The 22,121-nt window shown below is 43.0% G+C and overlaps 1 protein-coding gene across 3 annotated transcripts in view; it reads left to right on the forward strand.

The window, feature by feature from the left end:
• Positions 1 to 22,121, forward strand: part of CORO1C (coronin 1C) — a 1,687,220-nt gene that overhangs the window by 749,680 nt on the left and 915,419 nt on the right. For all 3 annotated transcript variants that reach the window (XM_044068401.1, XM_044068402.1, XM_044068403.1), the window contains exon 2: positions 532 to 731. In XM_044068401.1, the coding sequence (XP_043924336.1) occupies positions 532 to 731 (200 nt within the window). The remainder of the gene's footprint in view (positions 1 to 531; positions 732 to 22,121) is intronic.

The following is a 22,121-nucleotide window of genomic DNA, read 5'->3' on the forward strand; positions in this document are numbered from 1 at the left end:
GTCTTTCGAATGCTACCCAACCGCGGGGAGGACATGCAGCCTCCACACAGAAGACACTCCCAAGCCAAGCAGAGTATAGATTGAAATAACATAACATGATGTCACCAGTACACAAGAAACAGTAATTGTTTATTATAGACACCCCATCTATAATCGCAACAAAAGATGTTCAGTGCAGTGCAGTTATGTAACCTTCAGTGTTTATATTTTCATTATCGAGCTGTGAAGAGTAAGTAAGGAAAGTAATGCAACCTTGTAATAACAAAAATGGTCTTGAATGCTCAGTGTATGTGCTATTTACAAAGGCTGTTGTCTGGTGAATTAAGAATGCTTTGCTGGTTTTGAAAAGTATGGTAAATGGTGGGCATTGGTACATAATGTGAACTTAAAGATTTTAGTAGGTTGAGGTTTGTACATGAAAAAATGAAATAAGGGAGATGAGGATGGATGGGGGTAGATGGTGATGTAGAGAAGGGAGTAGAGGGCAGACAGGCATTTGCTGTTATCTAATATTTTTTTTTCTTTCTATAGGAGCAATGAGACGTGTTGTACGACAAAGCAAGTTTCGACATGTTTTTGGCCAGGCAGTAAAAAATGACCAGTGTTATGATGATATTCGTGTATCTAGAGTTACGTGGGATAGTTCCTTCTGTTCTGCTAATCCTAAGTTTGTTGCAATCATCATAGAAGCTAGCGGAGGTGGTGCATTCTTGGTGCTGCCACTGCATAAGGTAGGTGAATTGTTTAACTGTGGTGCTTCAAAAAGCTGTTCTCACTTAGAGCCACAGCCCAAGTCAGATTTATCTTGCAGCGCAGAAATTGTGGCCCTTCGTGACCTCATTTTTTGTTTTTTGTCCAGGTTTGCTTCTAGCTGTCTCTTTATCCTTCCTCCATATTTGCTGTTTAATTTTCCCTCATGCTGCCAGACGAAGCTTTGGTGGTGGATGTAAAAGCTGTGGGAACAGGTAGCCTTTATTCTTATATGACCAGCCTTTTTTTCATTTTTGGCTTCCTGTCATCTTCCTCTGCCAGGCCTGGTGCATTACCTTCTATGCCAGACCTAGTGCAGGTGTGGTCTTCCACACACCTACAGCTTCTTAGAGTAATCTGCAATGCAAACGTTGGCAAGCATCTTGTTCCCCCGATGTCACTTTTTACTTGTGTCTGCCCTTGACTATGGCAAGTTTTGCTGGTGATTCAGGGGTTACTACCCTCCCCAGAATGGTCAAGCCAGCACTACAAAGTCCATTCCTATCCCTTCCCTGGCTAGCTTCTTCAATTTTTGGGTCTGTCACTTGAACCCAGGCCATAAGTATTGTAGTTATGATGCCCATCCCTGTGCGCTACAGAACCAGTTGCGTCTTTACTTTTTTTGTATTAATATACTTGGTAAGCTTAATTATGTCAAAATTAAAGGCAACAGCTTTGCCACTTCTGCAGACATACAGTGTAGCTGATAGTTCTTGGATGACATTTTTATTTTCTTTACTGCCATCCGCCCTTTTCCTTAAAATTCCTACATGCATTTAAGTATGCAAGTAAGCAATGTGCCCTGTGAACAAAATTAAGTATTCCTGTAGCAACTAGTTATGAGTGTGTGCTGTTTAGAAGTCCTTATTTTAGAAGGACACTGGAAAATTAGTTATTTTTTTACATTAAACAAATGTTCTTTAGGTTAACATTTTAAGAAAATGAAAGTCTGTACAAAATACTTTTGATAAGATGAGCTTCTTTTTAAACCGAATTTTATTTGGTAAAAGAAACCCATCGAGTGCTCGCGGACACACACACACACACACACACACACACACACACACACACACACACACACACACACACACACTCTTCCAAATGATTAGGTAGCATAGTTGGAGGAAAATAATTTATTCTGGTAAAGATTGGGAAGAAATTTAAATTTCTTCAACAGCAAAAACCAAGTGTCCACCAGAGCTGATAAGATAAAAGGTTTTTAATGGAAATGATAAGCACTTTCACACACAGCGCTTCTTCAGATCCATAAAAAATCATCACAAGTGTACTCGTTATATATTAAAAATCAATCAACCAACCAACCATGGAGCCGCAACAATTACTGATGTATGCTCTTCTTTTTAGGAGTGGTTTTAAAGGAACGGGTGCATTAATCCCTGGCAGTTTATCTGCCTGTAACTTAATCTAATTGGCTTCTGCATTCTCTAGTCTATTGTTATAGTCACCCTTTCTCTTACTCATAGGTAACAACTGTAAAACACTAAATAGAAAGGAATGTCCTGGTGCAAGGGATGTTTGTGTTTTGCTAAGGCATTAAGGGTGTTTGAACACCTAATATCATCTGCATGCTGCAGGATACGTTCTTTCAACATTCTCACTGTTTTGCCTATATAAAAAGATGTGCATAACTTGCACCTAGCCAAATAAATTATTCCCTTAGAGGTACTATCAGCATAAAAACAAGGCTTGAATGTGAAATTTAATGGCAGGATGTTGAAATTCCTGTATAAAATATATAAAATTGCAGGCTTTACAATGCCTACATGGATGGGTACCTAGACTTCCAGAAAGAGGTAGTGTTAACCAAGTAGATTTCTAGCATAACTGTCTCTTAAGGGAGATATCATTCTTAAAAGTATAACTAGGTTTTTCACCCACAATCCCTGTAATTCTGTCATCTGACAACAAAACAGGCCAGTATTTCTTTGCAGCATCACATACTTGTTGCATGTTGTTACCAAAGGATAATGCAAGTCTAACACTGGTACAAACAGTATCTAACTCATTAGCCTTACCAGGAACATAAGGTTGATTAAAGTAAGGTTGGCATTTGTCAGCACGCATGCCAATGACCATGTTATAACAATCTTCAAGTGTTTCAGAACTATATCCTCTAGCAGAAAGATCACCCTTAAGACAGAGCATAGCTTCATGGCACTGTTTATCATCTGAATGCAATCTAGACGTATGCAGATACTGGCCTTTAGCAGTATTTTTAAAAATATGTTTAGGATGCATACTGTTGAAGTGTAACAAAGCATTCTTCTTACAAACTTTTCTAAAAAGTGAGGTAGACAAAACCCCATCAAAGTGACTTCAGTGTCAAGAAACTCAATACTGCTCCATGAGTAATTCATTGCAAATCTAAAGCAACAACTAGTAGATTCTAAGTAGTGTACAAACCTCAGTAAATCAGATTCTGCACCCTGCCCCAAAATAAAAACATCATCAACAAAACGTTTATAATATAAAAGGTGTGCAGAAAATTCCTGTTGCGATAATTTTTTTTAGAGAAGCAACACCAAAATCACGTGGTACGACTGTAAACAATGTCTGTATGTCCATACTAACAAGAGTGGTTTCATTACTAAAAGACCCATGCATTCTGGCAAATGCACCTAATGTGCTAAGGAAATGCTCAGTATCCCTGAGAACAGCCACAGCTGTGTTTAATGGTCTCTTAAGTTGTTGCTCTATAAAAAATAGAAATGAATTCTGTGGCCCAACCCCTGTCCGAAACAGTTTGAATTTCTTGCTGAAACACATGTTAAGTCATTGACTGTTGGTTACATCACAGATGGGGAAAATAATTCATTGTGTATCAAAATGTGTGTAATCTTCAGTATGTTTCATAGTGGCAACATGTCTGCTCTGTGTTTTTCCTTGAAGGACAAAACAGGTTTATGAACTTTGCTTATGAACAGTGTCCTTGTGTTATACTGATGCTTAAACATCTGTTTTGTTTTTATTTTGTGGTTAAGTAATATAGCCCAATACGGCCCATTTTTAGTCAGGACTTCAGAAGTATTAAAGGACATGTGCACAAGCACGCATGGTCTCTCTTTCTCACACACACACACACACACACACACACACACATATATATATATATATATATATATATATATATATAGCTATATAAAATATGTAATGTACCAGCATTAATATTTCTATGTCTCAGAAAAAAAGGTCTGGACTTGCTGTAGCGGGTCTTGACATTTCAAATGATTACTCTCTTAATTTCTCCAAGTCTTTTGGGTTTCTGATGGGAATGGACCCCAATCCTAAGTCAAAGTATGATTAAAGTTCATGAAATTAGTATTGTTTCAGTCTTTTTTAGCCAGAAGTTCTCTTTGCAGCACCTGCAATGTGTCCAGTAGTGATGCTGTCTGTAATTCCTATAGAGTTACATTTATCGGTAACACAAAAAAGAATTTACAATTGTACTTAGATACAAGTCCCGTTGCTCCTACTACTATTGGAACTGTCTGGGTATTCTTCTTCCACATTGCCCTCTTTTCTGCCTGCAGATCCTGGTATTTTATGACTGTGTGTGTGTGTGTTTGTGTGTGTATATACGTAAGTCACTGTAGTTCACTGGGTGTAGCAATTTCAATGATCAATGCTACTTTTGTCTTCTTTTCATTGACTACTGTATCTTGTTTTCTCGCATCCATTTTTTGAACTGTTGGTAATGGGTGATCCCATGTGATATAAACTTCATCATTTTCTATAATGCTGTGTGTCTCATGTTTCCAGCATTTTTCAGCTACCTCAGTATTATAGTGTTTGCACAATCCCCAATGCAACAGTCTTGCCACATTATTGTGCCTTTCAGTACAGCAGTCCTTCTGCCATTAGTATATCACAACCAGCAACAAGATGTGTGACTGTTTCCAATTCTGTTTTACAAAACCCACATTTGCCTGTTTCTCTCTCATGTTCAGTGGACTTTGTAAACCAATGTGTTCATAGTCCACTATCTTGGGCAGCCAATATTAACCTTTCATCTTTTAGTTTAAATTCACCTCTCCTTAACCATTCCTTTGTTCGATCCTGATCAACATGAGGTTGTTCCAAGAGTTTTCTACACTTGCAGCTGTATTTATGCATTTTCCATACTACTTGTTTTTTTAATCTGATCCTTCACTTTATATTCTTTCTTTTGTTTTTTGGCACATTTAGTTGCTGCCTGATTTTTGTCTACTTCTGGTTTGGTTTCCATTACTGCGTGACACTGATATGCTTCTGTTAAACTCATAGGCACCGAAACCATAGAGCGAGGGGGAGGGAGCACCCCCCACACACACACTTTTACAGCTGCAACACCAGCTTCACTAAGCCACATAGGCAACTAAAAGCAGAATCTTCTTTAAGCACCCATGCATGCATCACACGTCGATGCGGAAGTCCACTTACCTGCGTGGAATTTAAAACTAGCTGAGCCCAGGGCCAGCGCCACCATTAAGGCGAATTAGGCATTCGCCTAGGGTGCAGATCATAAGAGGGCGCAAAAAATGTACTCATTAAAACCTCAGGCGGCATGTTCTCCTTTAAGGAGGTGGGACCATGCGTGCGCACACATACACGGCAGACATGGATATAAACTGCATTTCACACTTGGGCGTGGAATTTAAACTAGCTGTCTTGCGCTGGTATCAGTGTATTGGTTGTCATGGGGAGGAAGAAGGAGATGCTACATGATTATGCTGCAGAGTTCAGTGATCTAGCAGTTAAATGCCATGTAATAGAGCATAAAGAGCCTGGGGAGACTGCCATGATGGATTCTACCTCAAGTCCTGTGAGATCCCTATGAGGGTGAGGAGGGATCTTATTTTAGAGCATCTGGCATCAGGAAGACATTATCGCAATAACATTCTAGTAAAGCACCATGGCGGTGCCGTGTTCCATTGCTTCTGTAAGTACTGCAAATTGGTTGCCTTATCTTGGGAATCTGCGGTAACAGACCTGTTGGACTGGAGTCTCAGTCATACTAGAGCCTAATTTGTCTTCTAAATGGTAGTGTCAGTACTGCTTAGATTGATGTACACTGGGAGAGGAGGGGTGTGTACGAGGCATGTTTTATGCTTTAAGTAATCATTCTAGACACAGTTTAATTATGAGTGATTAGTACTATGCAACTTAAAATCCTGCGTTTCTGTTGAGTTTGCAGTGAACAAACATGAGTTATTTAAGCAATAACCCACGCCTGGGTGTGGGTAATGCCGGATTTACCCACAGTAGGCATGGTTTGGTCACAAGGGCGAACAGACTATCCATACAAATAAAACAAAACTTATCCGTCCATATTCAAATGCAACTTGGATTTAAGGATGTGTAATGTTCTCCAGGATTGTACTTCTTGCCACTAATGGATAGAGGCAGTTCCTAAATGGTGCATCCCTTACATGCCCCCCCCCCCCCCCCCCCAGTCTTCAACAGGTTCCGGCACCTGTGGTTAAACTGAGCAGGGAAGTCATCGTAGACTTATTCTCTTCATGTTTCAAAACTTTAATTATGTTTGAGTCTTGTGAGGTTAGCAGATATGTATGCAATCCCACAGTTGCAGATCTATACATGTAAACAGTTTCGAGGAGGCCCATACCTCCTTCAGAATGGGGAACATATAGTCTTGGTATGCACTGATTTATATAAATCATTTGATGAGCATGAAGTGTCCGTCTTGTTTTCTTGTCCAACCTATCACACTGTTTTGGGCCAGTCAGTCACTCACTCCAAAACTGTAAGACAGGAAGAGCAAATTGGTTTGTAACTTGGACTTTTTTGCAATATGTCAACATTGTTTTTAGTATTAATTTTAGTCATCTAAAATATTCCTTACTAAGTTTTATTCTCATTTGTTCATGTTTTATTGCTGATCCTTTATCAGTTCCCAAATAGTTATACACGCCTCCTTGCTCAAGTTCTTTTATGTCACATTCCTGTCCCAAACTGATGTTTTCTTGGTACAGCAGCTTTCCTGCTTTAAAGATTGCTTTTGCACTTTTATCAAGATGAATTACGTTCTTGTATCATCTGGAAATGTTTTGCCCAATTGCAACTGTGCTTTCAGTTCCTCATGTGATGAACTATACAGATGTTCTTCGTATTTCACTATTGCAGTCATCACCTGAGGGTTATCCCTGCTGTGGTAGCCCTCGGCCGGCCCGAATACCAAAGTCAATGTTTTTCTGCGTCGGCTGCTGACGCTTGCAGTCTGACATCAGGTCGTCAGTGCTATAAAGGAAGGCAGCTGACACCATTACATCAGTCTTTCTTGCCGTGGAACCCATGCCAGAAGCAGTTCGCAAGTGTGCCGGTCGGTCGCTGCCAGAGTTTGAATTACAGCTGAAAACATCTAAAGCCAAGTACCCTGTTGGGGATCCTTTTTTATTGCACTAACTGATGTCTGAAAAAGTTAACAATTGTCTCGCCTGTGGAAAAAAAGTACCACACCGAGACTTCCATTCACACTGCATCACTTGTTTAGGCCCAGACCACAACGTCCCCCGTTGCCAGTTCTGTGCAGAACCATTCGTCTTGGAGCTCTTATTGTAGTCAAAATGGCGTCAGTCAGTCAGCAATCCATAGACATTCTGAAAAAACATAAGGGTAAAGATAGAGACAGACCACACAAGGCTAAGCCTTCCGATGACTCTACCGCTAAGCAGGTTGTCAGTTCGCCGGAATTCAGTGAGGTGCCTTCGCAGCCCCTGATGCCCAGTTCGATATCTTCATAAACCTCTACTGAGACCCTTTCAGAGTCCAGTATGCCACAGAAATCTTCGTCTTCTAAGCCTTTGGTGGTCTCTGCCTTGGTTGGGTCCAGAGCTACGACACAGGCACCAGCTTCCGAGGAGGTCTTTTGCACTATCGAATCTAGACAAAAAATGACGTCTCCTCCGACTACTGTTTCTCTCAGATCGATGGATACTCTTAGGTGTAGAGGCAAGGCCACTCCTAGGAAAACTACCCCTAGCCGCCATCTTACTCCTGCTCCACCACCCCAAATTCAAATGCTTAAAATGGTGGAGGATCTTATCACCCTTATCCAGGGGTAGTCGGGCCACAACGTCTAAAAGGAAAAGAGACTTTTCTCCTGAAATACCAACAGAACAGGATTCTGAATAGTCTGATTATTCTGTTTTTTAAGAGGAACTACCACCTCTGACTGCTTATTGAGGATTCAGATGCAGAGAAATCCATTCATTCTGCCTCCCCACCAGAAGAGCCTTCCCTTGGGGAAACCCTTCACACCCTCAAGGAACATTTCCACTAGGAATCCCAGGACTTCCCTCAGTCTAAGAAAAGACTAACAGAGTTTCTAGAGCTGCCCCAGCACAGACCCTTGGCCGTCCCTCCAATCTTAGAGGTGGTTGGTGATGTTTTCCATGAATCCACCTTAACTCCTGATGCCCTCCCACCTACTCCCAGAAAACCTGACCGATATTAGAGTACCAGATTCTAAAAAATACCTGTACAGAAATCCTGCTGCAGACCCAGAGGTCATTACACAGGGACCTAAAGGAGCTAGGGCTAGTTCTGCAATGAATCCAGTTCCTTCTGACAAGGACTCCAGAGCTCTGGACAGATGGGGAAAAAAGTATACACCTCTGCAACCTTAGCTATCAGAGCACTCAACTGTCAGTTCCACATTTTAAAATGTCAACGATACAGTATGGAACTATTAAAACAAAAGATTTCAACCTTTCCCGACTGTGAAATTTCGAAAGAGTTAGCAGATTTACTGCACTCTGCTTGTCAAGTGGCTAAGCACTCTTTACACTGTGGATATGATGCCCTAGAAGCCTGAGGCAGGGCAGCAGTGTCAGGATCTGTCATTAGGGGACATGTATGGTTGAAGGAACAAACACTCCCTTATGTCACATCTAAATTATTTGATACACCCATGGATAAGGACCGCTTATTTGGAGAAAGAGCAGAAGAGGTCCTTAAAAAGATGGAATACAAAGCAAAATCTATACAAACAGTAAAAGATTTCCTTCAGGTACAACCTCCTCCTAGGTTAAGCAGGAATTTTCCCTCAAAACACTGGTCCTTTCCTGCATTTAGCAGACAGGGTCATAAGCCCTGCAGGGACAGAAGAGAACCAAACACTGGACCACTTCCACTCCAAAGGCAGGGAGTTGTAAGCCATCCCTCTAGGGCCAAAACTGTCAATGACCCCCCCCCCCCCGGTCCTCTTTTCACTTACCAAATACTAAGAGGAAGGCTGTCCCTCTGCTTAGTAAATTGGCTTTCCGCAATAAAGGACCAATGGGTCTTAAAGATCATTTTTCAGGGATACAAATTCTCCTTCTACTAACTCCCAATACCAAGAGGGTACCCTTACCTCAAAATCAGTGGACAGAGGCATTGAAACAAGTCCAAGCTCTCTTATCCCAAGGGGCAGTAGAACCTGCCCCCCTCAGATCAAACAGGCAGAGGCTTTTATTCCGGACTATTCCTTGTTCCCAGGATAGAGGGCACTTTGCACCCCACCCTGAATCTATCCATTCTGAACACCTTCCTGGTGGTCCCCAAATTCAAGATGTTGACAAAAACTGCCTGGTTAGTTACCCTACATCTAAAAGATGCCTACCTCCACATCCCCATAAGGGAATCCTGCAGGATATTCCTTCGCTTCAGAGCAGGCTCACAACACTTTCAGTTTTCTGCGCTACCCTTTGCCTCATCTACTGCTCCCAGGGTATTCACCAAATGCTTAGCCCCGGCCATAGCTTTTTGCATTCAGAAAAATATACAAATTTACCCTTATCTGGATGACTGCCTCATTCAGGCAGATGGCAAAGAAAACCTCCTCTGTCAAAGCAATCCTAACCTCCTTAGGGTACACCAACTACTAGAAGAAATCAAGGCAAACACCCTCCAGGAAGATCATTTTCTTGGGAAGACTGCTGGACACAGCATCCCAAATGGCCTTCCTATCCCCAGAAAAGCAGAGCTTCGATCATCTCAATTTTACCAAGCTGGTTTCCAGAAGTCACCTCACTGCAAGGAAGTTCCTGCAAGCCTTTGGGTACATGGCATCTTGCATCCATCTAATTCCTCTGGCCAGGCTTCACATGAGAAAATTTCAGTGGTACCTAAAGAATCTTTGGTGTTAGCACTCTCAACCTCTAGAGACCTCTCTACCTCTGATCCCCTGTGTAAGGGCAGAGTTTCTCTGGTGGGCAGGGGCCCGTGCCCAGAACAAGGGTCTTTACTTCAACCTCTGTCCAACCGGGCAGACCATTACTACTGATGCCTCAGACATAGCTCGGGGTGCTCATCTAGAAGGCAGGTGCATCCATGGTCTTTGGGATGCCCATCACCTTCCCTTACACATTAACCAGAAGGGAATGCTGGCAGTACAAAAGGCTCTGACATCCTTCAAACTCCATCTCAAGGCAGGGGTTCTCCTTATCAAAACAGACAACACCACAGTGGTGTGGTACATCATCAGACAGGGAGGGACCCAATCCTACCCTCTGTGCAGGCTAGCCATGAACCTCTGGCTGACAGCCTCTTCCATGGGACTACACCTGATAGCCCAAGACCTACCAGGGATCAACAACACCTTGGCAGACCACTTGAGCAGAAACTTACTGGACCCCCCATGAGTGGCAGCTCCTCAGAAAAATCTTTTTAGAAATGGTGTGGGAGACTCCGGAGGTGGATCTCTTTGCTTCGCATCTCCACCATCAGCTGAAAAAAAAAAATTCTGTACCAGGGAGTATCACCTCCAAGCGTGTAAGCTGGATGCCTTGACCTTCCCCTGGTGCACCCTCTTTGTGAATGCTTTCCCTCCTTTGCCTCTTATTCCCAAGGTACTTGATCAAATAAGGGAGGAGAGACCAAAGGCCATCTTCATTGCTCCAGATTGACCCAGACAACATTGGTACCCCTTACTGCGCAGCCTGACCTTACAGCCTCCCTGGCAGCTTCCCCTGATCTCAGACCTCTTAACTCAGGTGGGGGGGGGGGTGCTGCACCCAGACTTGCAGGCTCTCAAACTATCAGCATGGCTAATACTCTGAAGGCAAACAAGGGGCCCCTGTTAAGCAAACAGGTCCCAGACATTATCAGAGTCCAGAAGGCCCAGCATTAGAAAATGTTATGCAGGGAAATGGAAAAGATTCTGCTCCTGAAGCCAGTCCAGAGGGAGAAATACCTCACAGCCTTCCATCCCTCTTATCATGGACTACCTAGTGGAGCTACTTAATAGTGGCCTCTCTTCCTCCTCTATTAAAATCCACGCCTCAGCCATTCCATCTCATTTTTGATACAGAACAGCCCCTGTTCTTCAATCCTTTGATTAAACAATTCCTCAGAGAGACTTCTAATATCAGACCTCCCAGAAGGCCACCCACTCCAGCCTGGGACGTGAATTATGTTTTGAAAAAAACTACCTTTACCACGCTTCGAACCTGCTGCTTCACCAGAACTAAGATTCCTCGCCTGGAAGACTGCTTTTCTCCTGGCTATCACTTCAGATAGAAGCGTTTCAGAACTTCAGGCTCTGATGGCCATTGAGCCCTTCATCATCTTCCATGCAGACGGTCCCTGAGGACTATTCCCTCCTTTATGATCAAGGTGGTATCTAGTGTAACTCTCAACCAGGTCATACATCTACCCACCTTCTTTCCTAAACATCAGAACAAGGAGGAAAGATTTCTACACTCACTAGACGTGCACAGACAGCTCAGATACTATCTGGACCGTATTAAACCCTTCAGGAAAATAGACCAACTGTTTGTCACCTTTGCTCCAGTGGCAGAGGGGAAGCCCTTTTCCAAAAAAAATTTCCAAATCGATATCACACTGTATCCATTTCTGCTACAGATTGCATAGGACCCCCCCAGGTCAATTAGAACCCATTCCACTAGGTCAGCCTCCATTTCCAAAGCATTCCTCTGAGGAGTTCCCATCAGGGACATCCTGGAAGCTTCTGTCCATACCTTTACCAAGCATTACCACCTACCTCTATTTTCTAAGGCTAGGGTTAGGGTTTGTTTGCCTCTGCAGTTTTGCAGGGCGTGCTGACCCATTCCTAGGTATCTTACTAATCTTACCACCCCTCTCCTCAGTTTTAGGACTCCTCCCACAGGTGATGACTGCAACACGGAAACACGAAGAACATAGTACAGTTGTGTACACTTACCATAAATGTAGATGTTCGCGTGTATTCACTGTTGCAGTCCTGGTTTCCCACCCTCCTTCCCCCTTATATCTTCTTTCTTCAGGGAGACATAAGTTTCTAACGGTGGCTTTTAGCCACCAGGGCCACTTTACCTTGTTGACTTGGGCCTCTGACTGGTTAGGGCAAGAAACTGATGTAATGGCGTTGGCTGCCTTCCTTTATAGCACTGACGACCTGACGTCAGACAGCAAGCATCCGCAGCTTACGCAGAAAAACATTAACTCTGGTATTTGGGCCAGTCGAGGGCTACCACAGCAGGGATAACCCACGGGTGATGACTGCAACAGTGAATATACTCAAACATCTACATTTATGGTAAGTGTACACAACTGTACTTTTTAAATCATCTAAAAACAAGAAGATAAGTCTTTACACTTTCCTTTCTGGGAGCCAAAGTGTAGCCATGACCTAATCTGTTAAGTAGACATCTTAATGGATTAAGGAAAAGACAAAAAAGCAGCAGTGACAGAGTCGCCCTGGAATATTCCCCTTTGAATTTTTATCCCTGGAATAATAATTTCTCCTTTTTCATGGATTAATTGCAAAGTGGTTTGCTACTGTTTCATGGTCACTGTAATGTAATCGATCAATGTAGGGTGTATCTTGTTTATTTTTAAGCACTCTTTTATCCATGAATGTGGGATACTGTCAAATGCTTTTTTGTAGTCTATCAGTGACATACTTAGATTCTTCTCTTTTTACAGTTCTCCATTATGAATTTATTTAACAGCAAATGATCCTTTGTTCTATAGGACTTTATTACCCTTTTGTTCTGTTGCTATATTTGAGTTTTCTTCTAAATAAGTGCAGTGGATATAAACAGTTTACATACCCCTGTTAAAATGCCAGGTTTTTATGATATAAAAAATGAGACCACTCACCACAATAAATTATTTAAAAACTTTTCCCATCTTTAATGTGACCTATAACCTGTACAATTCAGTTGAAAAACAAACTGTTAGGGGGAAAGTATAACAAATAAAAAAAACGTACAATACGCTGGTTGCACAAGTGTGCACACCCTTAAACTAATACTTTGTTGAAGCACCTTTTGATTTAATTACAACATTCAGTCTTCTTGGCTACACACCTGCCATCAATTAGAGAGACTCTTATTAACCCCAAATAAAGTTCAACTGCCTTAGTAGGATTTTCATGACATTTACTCAGTTGCATGCTAATGTTCTAGTGTATTCACTGTTGCATGGTTTGCGGAGAGCTTACAAAGCAGCAAGGGGATTGCATTGTTGAAAGGTGTCAGTCAGGAAAAGGGTACAAAAAAATTTCCACAGCATTGAATATACCATGGAACACAGTGTAGACAGTCATCAAAAAGTGGAGAAAATATGGGAAACAGTGATGTTAAAAAGAATTGGATGTTCCTGCAAAATTGATGAAAAGACAAGACGAAACTGGTCAGGGAGTCTGCCAAGAGACCTACAGCAACACTGAAGGAGCTGCAGGAATTTCTGGCAAGTACTGGTTGACTGCATGTGACAACAATCTCCCGTATTCTACGTATGTCTGGACTATGGGGTAGGGTTGCAAGACAGAAGTCTTTTCTTACACAGAAAAACATCCAGGCCTGGCTAAAGTTTGCAAACAGTACAGCAAGTCTCCCAAAAGCATGTGGGAAAATGTGTTATGCTCTGATGAGGGGGGGGGGGTTGGCATATAATGGTTAAGGTGTTTACCTTACGGACACAAGGTGCAGGGTTCAATTCTCATGCTGGGAAACTGGCTAGGCTTAAAATTGCCCACAGGGTAGTTAGCCTAGTACTAATCTATGAACCTATGAACCTATGAGACTAAGGTTGAACCTTTTGGCCACAATTCCAAAAGGTACATTTCCCGCAAAAACAACACTTCGCATCACCAAAAGAATACCATCCCCATGGTGAAGCATGGTGGTGGCAGTATCATGTTTTGGGGTTGCTTTTCTTCAGCTGGAACTGGGGTTTAGTCAAGGTGGAGGGAATTGTGAACAGTTCCAAATACCAGTCACTTTTGGCCCAAAACCTTCAAGCGTTTGCTAGAAAGCTGAAGATGAAGAGAAATTTCACCTTTCAACATGACAATGACCCCAAGCATACATCCAAATCAACAAAAGAATGGCTTCACCAAAAGAAGATTAAAGTTTTGGAATGGCACAGCCAGACCTAAATCCAATAGAAAATTTGTGGGGTGACTTGAAGAGAGCTGTGCACAAGAGATCACCTTGCAATCTGACAAATTTGGTGCGCTTTTGCAAGGAAGAGTGGGCAAGTATTGCCAAGTCAAGATGTGCCATGCTGATATACTCCTAGCCAAGAAGACTGAATGCTGTAATTAAATCAAAAGGTGCTTCAACAAAGTATTAGTTTAATTGTGTGAACATACAACAAAGTATAAGTTTAAGGGTGTGCACACTTATGCAACCAGTAAGTTTTTATTTTTTATATTTTTTCCCCTAACAGATTTGTTTGTTTTTCAATTGAATTGTACAGGTTATATGTCACATTAAAGGTGGGAAAAGTTTTGAAGTTATTTATTGTGGTCTTATTTTTTTATCACAAAAGCCTGGCATTTTAACAGGGGTGTGTAAACTTTTTATATCCACTGTATAAACTCTGTTGGCATAAATTCCAGTATATAGTTTATACGGCGTTGGAAGACAAGTTATTGGTCTATAGTTTTTAAGATAGCTTGCAGGTTTAAGTAGCAGTATTGTTTCTGTTAACCAGGCTGGTGTATGTTTGTGGTGCGCATATAAATAGTTCTTACTTAAGGCTAAGTCTTTATGTAAATATGTTAATACTTTTAGCCAGAAGTTTGGTACTGCATCTGGGCCTGGGGTTTAGGAGCTTTTCTTAACTTTGTTTCAATCTCTCTCTGGCTGTTATTTCATCCCATTTTCATATCCTATACATTTAAACTTTTTATTCTTTCTTTCACTTTTTCTATGCATTTAGTATCTTTGTTTAATAGGATCTTCATAGATATTTCTCTAAAATGTATCTATTTCTTCTTTTTTTGGTGGTGGTTCAATCCCTTTTTCCCCGTTTCCCAAATCTCTATAAAACTTTTTTGGGTCATCAATAAATTGCTTACTGTGTTACCCTTTATATTTATCTGCATATCTTCTATTTTTTTTTCTACATGTGCTGATATTTTTAGTTGATAGTGCACCGTAAAAAATGTACTGCCAATCATTAGCGGACCGGAGTTCCGCTGTGGCGACCCCTAACCGGGAAAAGCCGAAAGACAACATCAACAACATTTGTGATAGTGCACAATAGATCTTGATCTATTCTGACATACTTCCTTGATGGCATTTGATTTTTCCCTTTCCTTTCCCTTGCTACTCTGTGTTTTTGTGGTAAGACTATCCATTATTAATTTAGATGCACAGTAATGTATCCTGTTTGCTTCAGATATATTGCATGAATGTCTATGAACAGTCCTAATTACTGTGCTCATTTGATTTATCAAACTTCTAGCCTTTTGGGATTTATTGACTTTCTGTAGTCTATTTCTTTCATTGATCTTAATATGTCTGTCCATCTCTATTAAATCAAGCAACTCTTCTCTTCATTTTCTTCTAAACTGAGGGCACATTCTTTGTTTTCAGTTTCATGTGGGCATTCTATTGAAAGTTCCAGAGTATCTTCTTGTGCCACATTCTCTTCAGTTTCATCCTGTGTCATCCGTTGCTGTTTCATATGTGAACTCACTGGCCATCACTCCATAACATTTACTGCGTTGTAGTTTCCTGTTCCTTCCCTTGCTGTGCAACTCCAGCTGAACATTTGTACTGGTTTCCTATGGAATGCTCCAAAATATCTTCATATGGAGGCTCCAGAGTATCTTCATATGGTAACTGATCAAATTTTCCCGCTCCACTGGTCTTTCCTTAATTTGTGGATCCATTGCTCTAGAGTATCTTCATATGGTAACTGATCAGATGTTTCCCACTCCACTGGTTTCTCCTCAATTTGGGGATCCATTGCTCTATACTGCTGTGATGTTATCTGAGTTAGATTTTCTACACTAAATCCTTCACTTTGCAGGTAATCCATAACCTCAGATGTCCTATTCCTATGTTGCAGTATTCTAGATGTGGGATTTTTTTTCAGGTGATTCTTAACGTCTGCTCCTATGCAAAAGCTTCAGCTTGGCTGTTACAGTGTGCGTGGGACATTGCACGTAAGGCCACAAACCAGGGTACTTAATTGTGACATCTGCACGCACAATCCTCAGAACGTTTTGGCCGCAGATGACCTTCGCATCGGATGATCGCTTCTTCACAGATGTCGCATCTTAAAGATAAGTAACCCATTGGGTTTCTGATTTTCTTATTTTTTGCCATTTGTTATTGCTTAGGCTTGGTTGCTGTAGTCTTTAGCTGATGTCAGGTAAAAAGGGAAAGTGCCAATGCGGGCGCCAGATACCCCATAAAGACACCCATGATAGATGTGTTTTTTTTCCCTAGGCCAGGAACACAATCACTCCTCCTGCACAATTTGTCAATGTTTTGCGCCTAAGACCCTGCACAGCCGTCTGACCACTTTAAACATCTACCTTGAAAACCAGCGCCTTAAACGGTTAGCGCTTAGAATGGATCCTGCATCGGAGGCTGCACCTGAACTTTCACGCAAGAAAGCCAAGGTCCTAGGCCTTCCTCGCCTGCTGCTGTGCTACCTGACGCACGGCCAACTGCCGATCTAAGAGTTGAGGTGCGCTCGGCGGATCCGTTGACTGCAACAATGTCCCTTGAGGAAGCTGTTGCACAGCTGACGACCACCACGTCCTCAGTTTATCCAGACGACTACCATCAGTGTCGAGTGGGAACCAGTTTCGGTGGTTCCTCTGACCGGGATCCAGACTTCGGATGTGTTGATCTCCAAACCCGATGCCAGGCTGCTCCCTACTGCCACCTCGGCCAAAAAGAAGCAGAAAACTAAACATACCTCCTCCTCTACAGAAGCCATACCAGACTGGCAGGCCTTTACCTCCTCTCTCATGCAGGTTATTATGGCTGTCAGGCCTTCAGTCTCATCCCCTTCCACTCTGTCTCTATTGAGCCCTAGGCCTGCTTCAGCCTCTTCTCTCCCAACCGTGAACCCTCAGGTCAGGGAAGAAGAGCATGATTCTTCCTTCTCTTCCTCAGAGGATTCCATTTCATATGTATCCCAGATTGCTTTCTCTCAGGAATATTACTGTCCTGATGAGGAATCTGTGAAAGAGGATTCTCCTCCAGAGGATATTACATTTGGTGAGATCATCACCAAGATGAAGGATTACTTTAAATGGGATACATCCCAAATGACGGACACCAAAAAAAGGTACTTCAAGCTGCTGCAAGTAGAATCACCCTCCCCTTCGGCAGTCCCCCCTGGTTCTACCTGCTTACTTGGATGCATTCACCTCGGCTTCTAAGGCCCCAGACTCCCAGCCTCTGGCCCCCAAGCATCCTGACCACTTCTATAAAGTACCAGAGGACCAGAAATTCATTGACGGACCCAACTGTGATTACCACTACTGCAGATAAGCAATCTACACTGCTGCCTTCTGCCTCCCTCCTGCCCATAGATAAAGATAGCAAGTATATGGATAGGATGGGAAAGTAAGGTATACACATCTTCCACTTTGGCTTTTAGAGCCATACATTGTCAGACTCATATGATTAAGTACGCACTAGACTTGGTTTCTCAAGCCTCCTCCATGCTGGCATCCTTGCCTGACACTCCCATTAAGACTGACATTACCTCCAAGCTCTCCTTGGCTCAACAGGTAGCCAGGCATTCCATCAGATGCAGCTACGATGCTGCAGAAGCATCTGTCAGATCTACAGCATCTGCTTTTGTCCTCAGGAGGTATTCATGGCTAAGACGTCAGAACTTTCCAGAGGATTTCAAGTCCAAGATCTGGGATGCCCCACTGGACCACAATATCCTTTTTGGTAAACAATCTGCAGACCTTTATAAAAACCTGCAGGGAAAAAGTAAAGAACTTCAGGACATCAAGCATCTTTTGGTTTCACCCATTCCCAAGTATTATAGGAACTACCCTGCTAAAGCCGTCTTTGTGAGGCATAATCCGTAGGCTTCTGCCTCCTCTTCCAGATCTAGAAGAGGGGCTAGAAGACCCACCACCTCCAGACCTTCTGCTCCACCTCATCAACCCAGACCGAAGAGGGGCTAGAAGACCCACCACCTCCAGACCTTCTGCTCCACCTCATCAACCCAGACAATCCTTTCAGGACAGAGGAAGTCCCACTAATGTGTGACTGTCTTGCCCACCTACCCCTCTTGGCCCGCCTTTCCCATTGTCTACCGCTTTGGCAATCCATCAACACTGACCAATGGGTCTTGACCATTATCCAAAAAAGGATACTTCCTATCCTGGAAAGAAAAACCTCCCAAGAAAGACATTCCACCCCCCCCCCCCCCAAAAAACAGGTCCATCTCCTGCCACAAGTTCTGGCAGACCTTCTAAAGCTAGGCACCATAAAACCTGTCCCCTCAGGACAAGAAGGAAAGGGTTTCTACTCCCATCTCTTCCTGGTCCCCAAAAAAGATGGACCCTGGAGACCCATCTTGGACCTGTCCTACCTAAATCTTCACCTTCAAGTACTCTTCTTCAAAATGCTCTCTCTCCCCACCCTGCTGCCACTAATTCCAGCCAAAGCTTTCATGGCCACCCTGGACCTAAAGGAGACCTACCTACACAGACCCATCAGGGCTTCCCACAGGCAATTCTTGCATTTCTCTGGACATTCCTCTCCTTTCCGATTTACTGCCTTGCCCTTTGGTTTATCCACGGCCCCCCAAGTCTTTACAAAGTGCCTAGCCCCAGTAATTGCCTTCTGCAGAACTCAGGGAATTCAGATTTACCCGTGTCTCGACAACATCCTGATACTGGCAGAGTCCTAATATACTTTCTCAAGGCATCTTCACTTCACCATGTCCCTTCTTCAGAATCTAAGGTTCACCATCAACCTTCCAAAATCCTCCCTAGTCCCAAGCCAGGACAAGATTTTTCTAGGCTGTAGAATCAGAACAGACAAAATGAAGGCCTTTCTCCCACAGGTCAAGATTCTTTCTCTGACTTTCCACTTCCAGGAAACTCTACTATCCCAGAAGATGACTGCAAGGCAATTTATCCGTCTCCTGGGTTTAATGGCAGCTACCATTCCCATGCTACCACTGGCAAGAATGCACATGCACAAGCTACAGTGGTACCTCAAAAGCATCCGGTCCCAACACCTACATCACTTAGAGCAAGTCATTCCCCTCCTTCCCTGTCTGAAGGCAGAAATCAGCTGGTGGATCCAGCAAGACCAAGTAAACCCGGGGCTCCCACTACAACCCCCTACCCCAACCCAAACAAAGCATACAGATGCCTACGATTCAGGTTGGGGAGCAACTCTGGCATCCCACAGGATTCAGGAAAAGTGGCATCCTTCACTTCAGGCCAAGCACATCAATATCAGGGAAATTACAGCAGTATTCTTAGCGCTAAAAACCTTTCTTTCCCCTTCTTGTTCCAGGTGTACTCCTGATAGTGACTGACGACACCACGTTTATGTGGTACCTCAGCAAACCAGGAGGAACAAAGGCCTATCAGCTGTGCAGACTAACCCTGCTGACAACCACCAAGCAGATCTCTTGAGCAGGACTTCCTCACCTCAGCACGAATGGATGCTGAACAGGGAGGTCTTCCTAGACATAGTCTTCTGGTGGGGTGCTCCACAAATAGACGTGTTTCCCTCCCCCCAGAACAGGCAACTGCAGACCTTCTGCTCAAAAACCTACCCCCCTCTAGCATGGAGAGTGGATTCAGAAAGCCCTCCTGAAAATACAGAAGGGCAAAACAAAAATCTTGTTACTGGCCAAGGCAGCACTGGTTTCCCCAACTTCACAAGCTAGCCAAGGGCAATCACTTCGTTACCTCACAAGGTGGACCTACTGACAAAAGAACTCTCCTACACCCACACTTGCAGATGTTATCCCTGACTCTGTGGGTGATGAACTTTTGATCCCTTTCAGACACCACTACTCAGAGCAAGTGCTTTTTGTCCTAAGGGAGGCAAGGAAACCTACCACCAGAAAATCTTACCTGGCTAAGTGGGAAAGATTTACAAAATGGTGTCTGTACAAGGGAAGGGACCCTTGCTCTGCTGGGGTCCCCCTAGTTCTGTCCTATATGTGTCAATTAATTAAGAGTGGGCTCTCTTATTCTTCTGTAAAAGTACACCTTTCGGCTATATCAGCCTGCCTGCCCCCCGCTAGCCAGGCTCAATGTAAAGCTCTTCCTTAAAGGGGTCTTACACATGAGACCACCAAAGAAACCTATCCCTCCGCCCTGGGACATTAACTACATCTTAGAGAAACTAACCCAGCATCCTTTTGAACCAGCTGGGGCCTCTTCCCTACAGATGTGTACATGGAAGACTGTCCTTCTGGTGGCTATCACTTCAGGCAGACGGGTGTCAGAGTTGCAGGCCTTAATGGCCTTTCCCCCCTACACCATCTTCCACAAAGACAGAGTAACCCTGCAAACCAGTCCCTCCTTTATACCCAGGGTGGTCAATGACTTGTCTCTAAATCAATCTATCCATCTACCCACCTTCTTTCCCTCCCCAACTAACAAAGGGGAGAAGATTCTGCACTCCTTGGACATGCACAGACAACTAAGGTTCTGCTTGGACAAAACCAAAACCATTAGGAAAACCAACCAGCTCTGTCTCCTTTTATCCCAGAGCCCTGAGCAAGGCAGTCTCTAAGCAAACCATCACATGCTGGATTAGAAAAACTATTTACCTTTGTTACTTTCACCATGGAAAGGATTGTCCATTGGGAGTAAAGGCCCATTTCACTAGAGCTGTAGCCCCCTCCAGGGCCTTCATGAAAGGTCTAGACACTGCATCCATTATGGAAGCAGCCACATGGGCCACTATCCACACTTTCACCAAACATTATAAACTTGACCAAGTTTCCAGAGCTAGGGCAGGATTTGCCAGGGCAATCCTGCAGGGTCTTGTAGAATCCTATTCAACTACCACCACCCTCTCTTCCGCATAAGCTGTGGTATGCTCCCACATCTGGAATACTGCAACATAGGAGTAGAAGGACATAGAATAGTTGTGTAAAATCTTACCATAACCATAGATGTCCTTCTCTTCCATGTTGCAGTATTCCTTCCCACCCACCAGTCCCCCTAGGTCATTTTCCTTTACCTGTCCTATCCATACTGCAGTAGGACGCCAGGGCACACATCTGAAAACCACTGGCATTCCTCCTGCTGGGCCTTGTTCTCTGCCTGCTGGCCTACAAGTTCTGAGGATTGTGCATGCAGACGTCACATTTAAGGCCCTTGGTTTATGGCCTTACGTGCCCATGGACACTGCAACAGCCAAGCTGAAGCTTTTGTATAGGAGCCGACGTAAGAGTCACCTGAGGAAATCCCACATCTAGAATACTGCAGCATGGAAGAGAAGGACATCTATGGTTATGGTAAGATTTTACTTCTGTATTTTCTACTTTTCCTCTTTGATTTTTAAATTTTTTGTATTGTAAAATTTTCCATGTCCAGATGCCTTTGCCTGTATTTCTCTTCAATTATCGTTGATGGTGCTTCTTTCGTATTGATTAGTTTTGCTTTCTCCTTTGCATAAATATTGCACCATATTAAGTCGTTTTATTTCCTTTGTCCATACTTCAAATGTTTCCTGCTCCTCCTGTTCTCCTTATTTTGGGGATTCATTGTTCCATCATGCTGTGATGTAACTTGTGTTAGACTTTCTACACTAAATCCTTCACCTATGCAAGTATTGCATAACTTCAACTTCTATTTTTAACTTCTACTGCACTGTTCTACATTCCCTCTTTGTGATCTTAGTTTTTTGTTGTGAAATTTTCCGTATCTGGATATCTTTGCCTGTATTTCTCTTTGAATATCTTTGGGGCTGACCTTTTTGTGTTGATTAATTTGGCTTCCTCCTTTGCATAAGTATTGCACCATATCAGATCTCTTTCCCATGTCCATATTTCTTTTTTTATACCTTTCAAAAGTCTCTAGATTTTGTTGGTTATATTTTTGCACTTCCTCAGTAACCTACTTTTCCAAATGGCCCAAGGTTTGTAAAACTGTTGTCTTAATGAAC

Source organism: Protopterus annectens, chromosome 4.part0, assembly GCF_019279795.1.
Source record: "Protopterus annectens isolate FY-2018-M chromosome 4.part0, PAN1.0, whole genome shotgun sequence".
Lineage (NCBI taxonomy): Eukaryota > Metazoa > Chordata > Ceratodontiformes > Protopteridae > Protopterus > Protopterus annectens.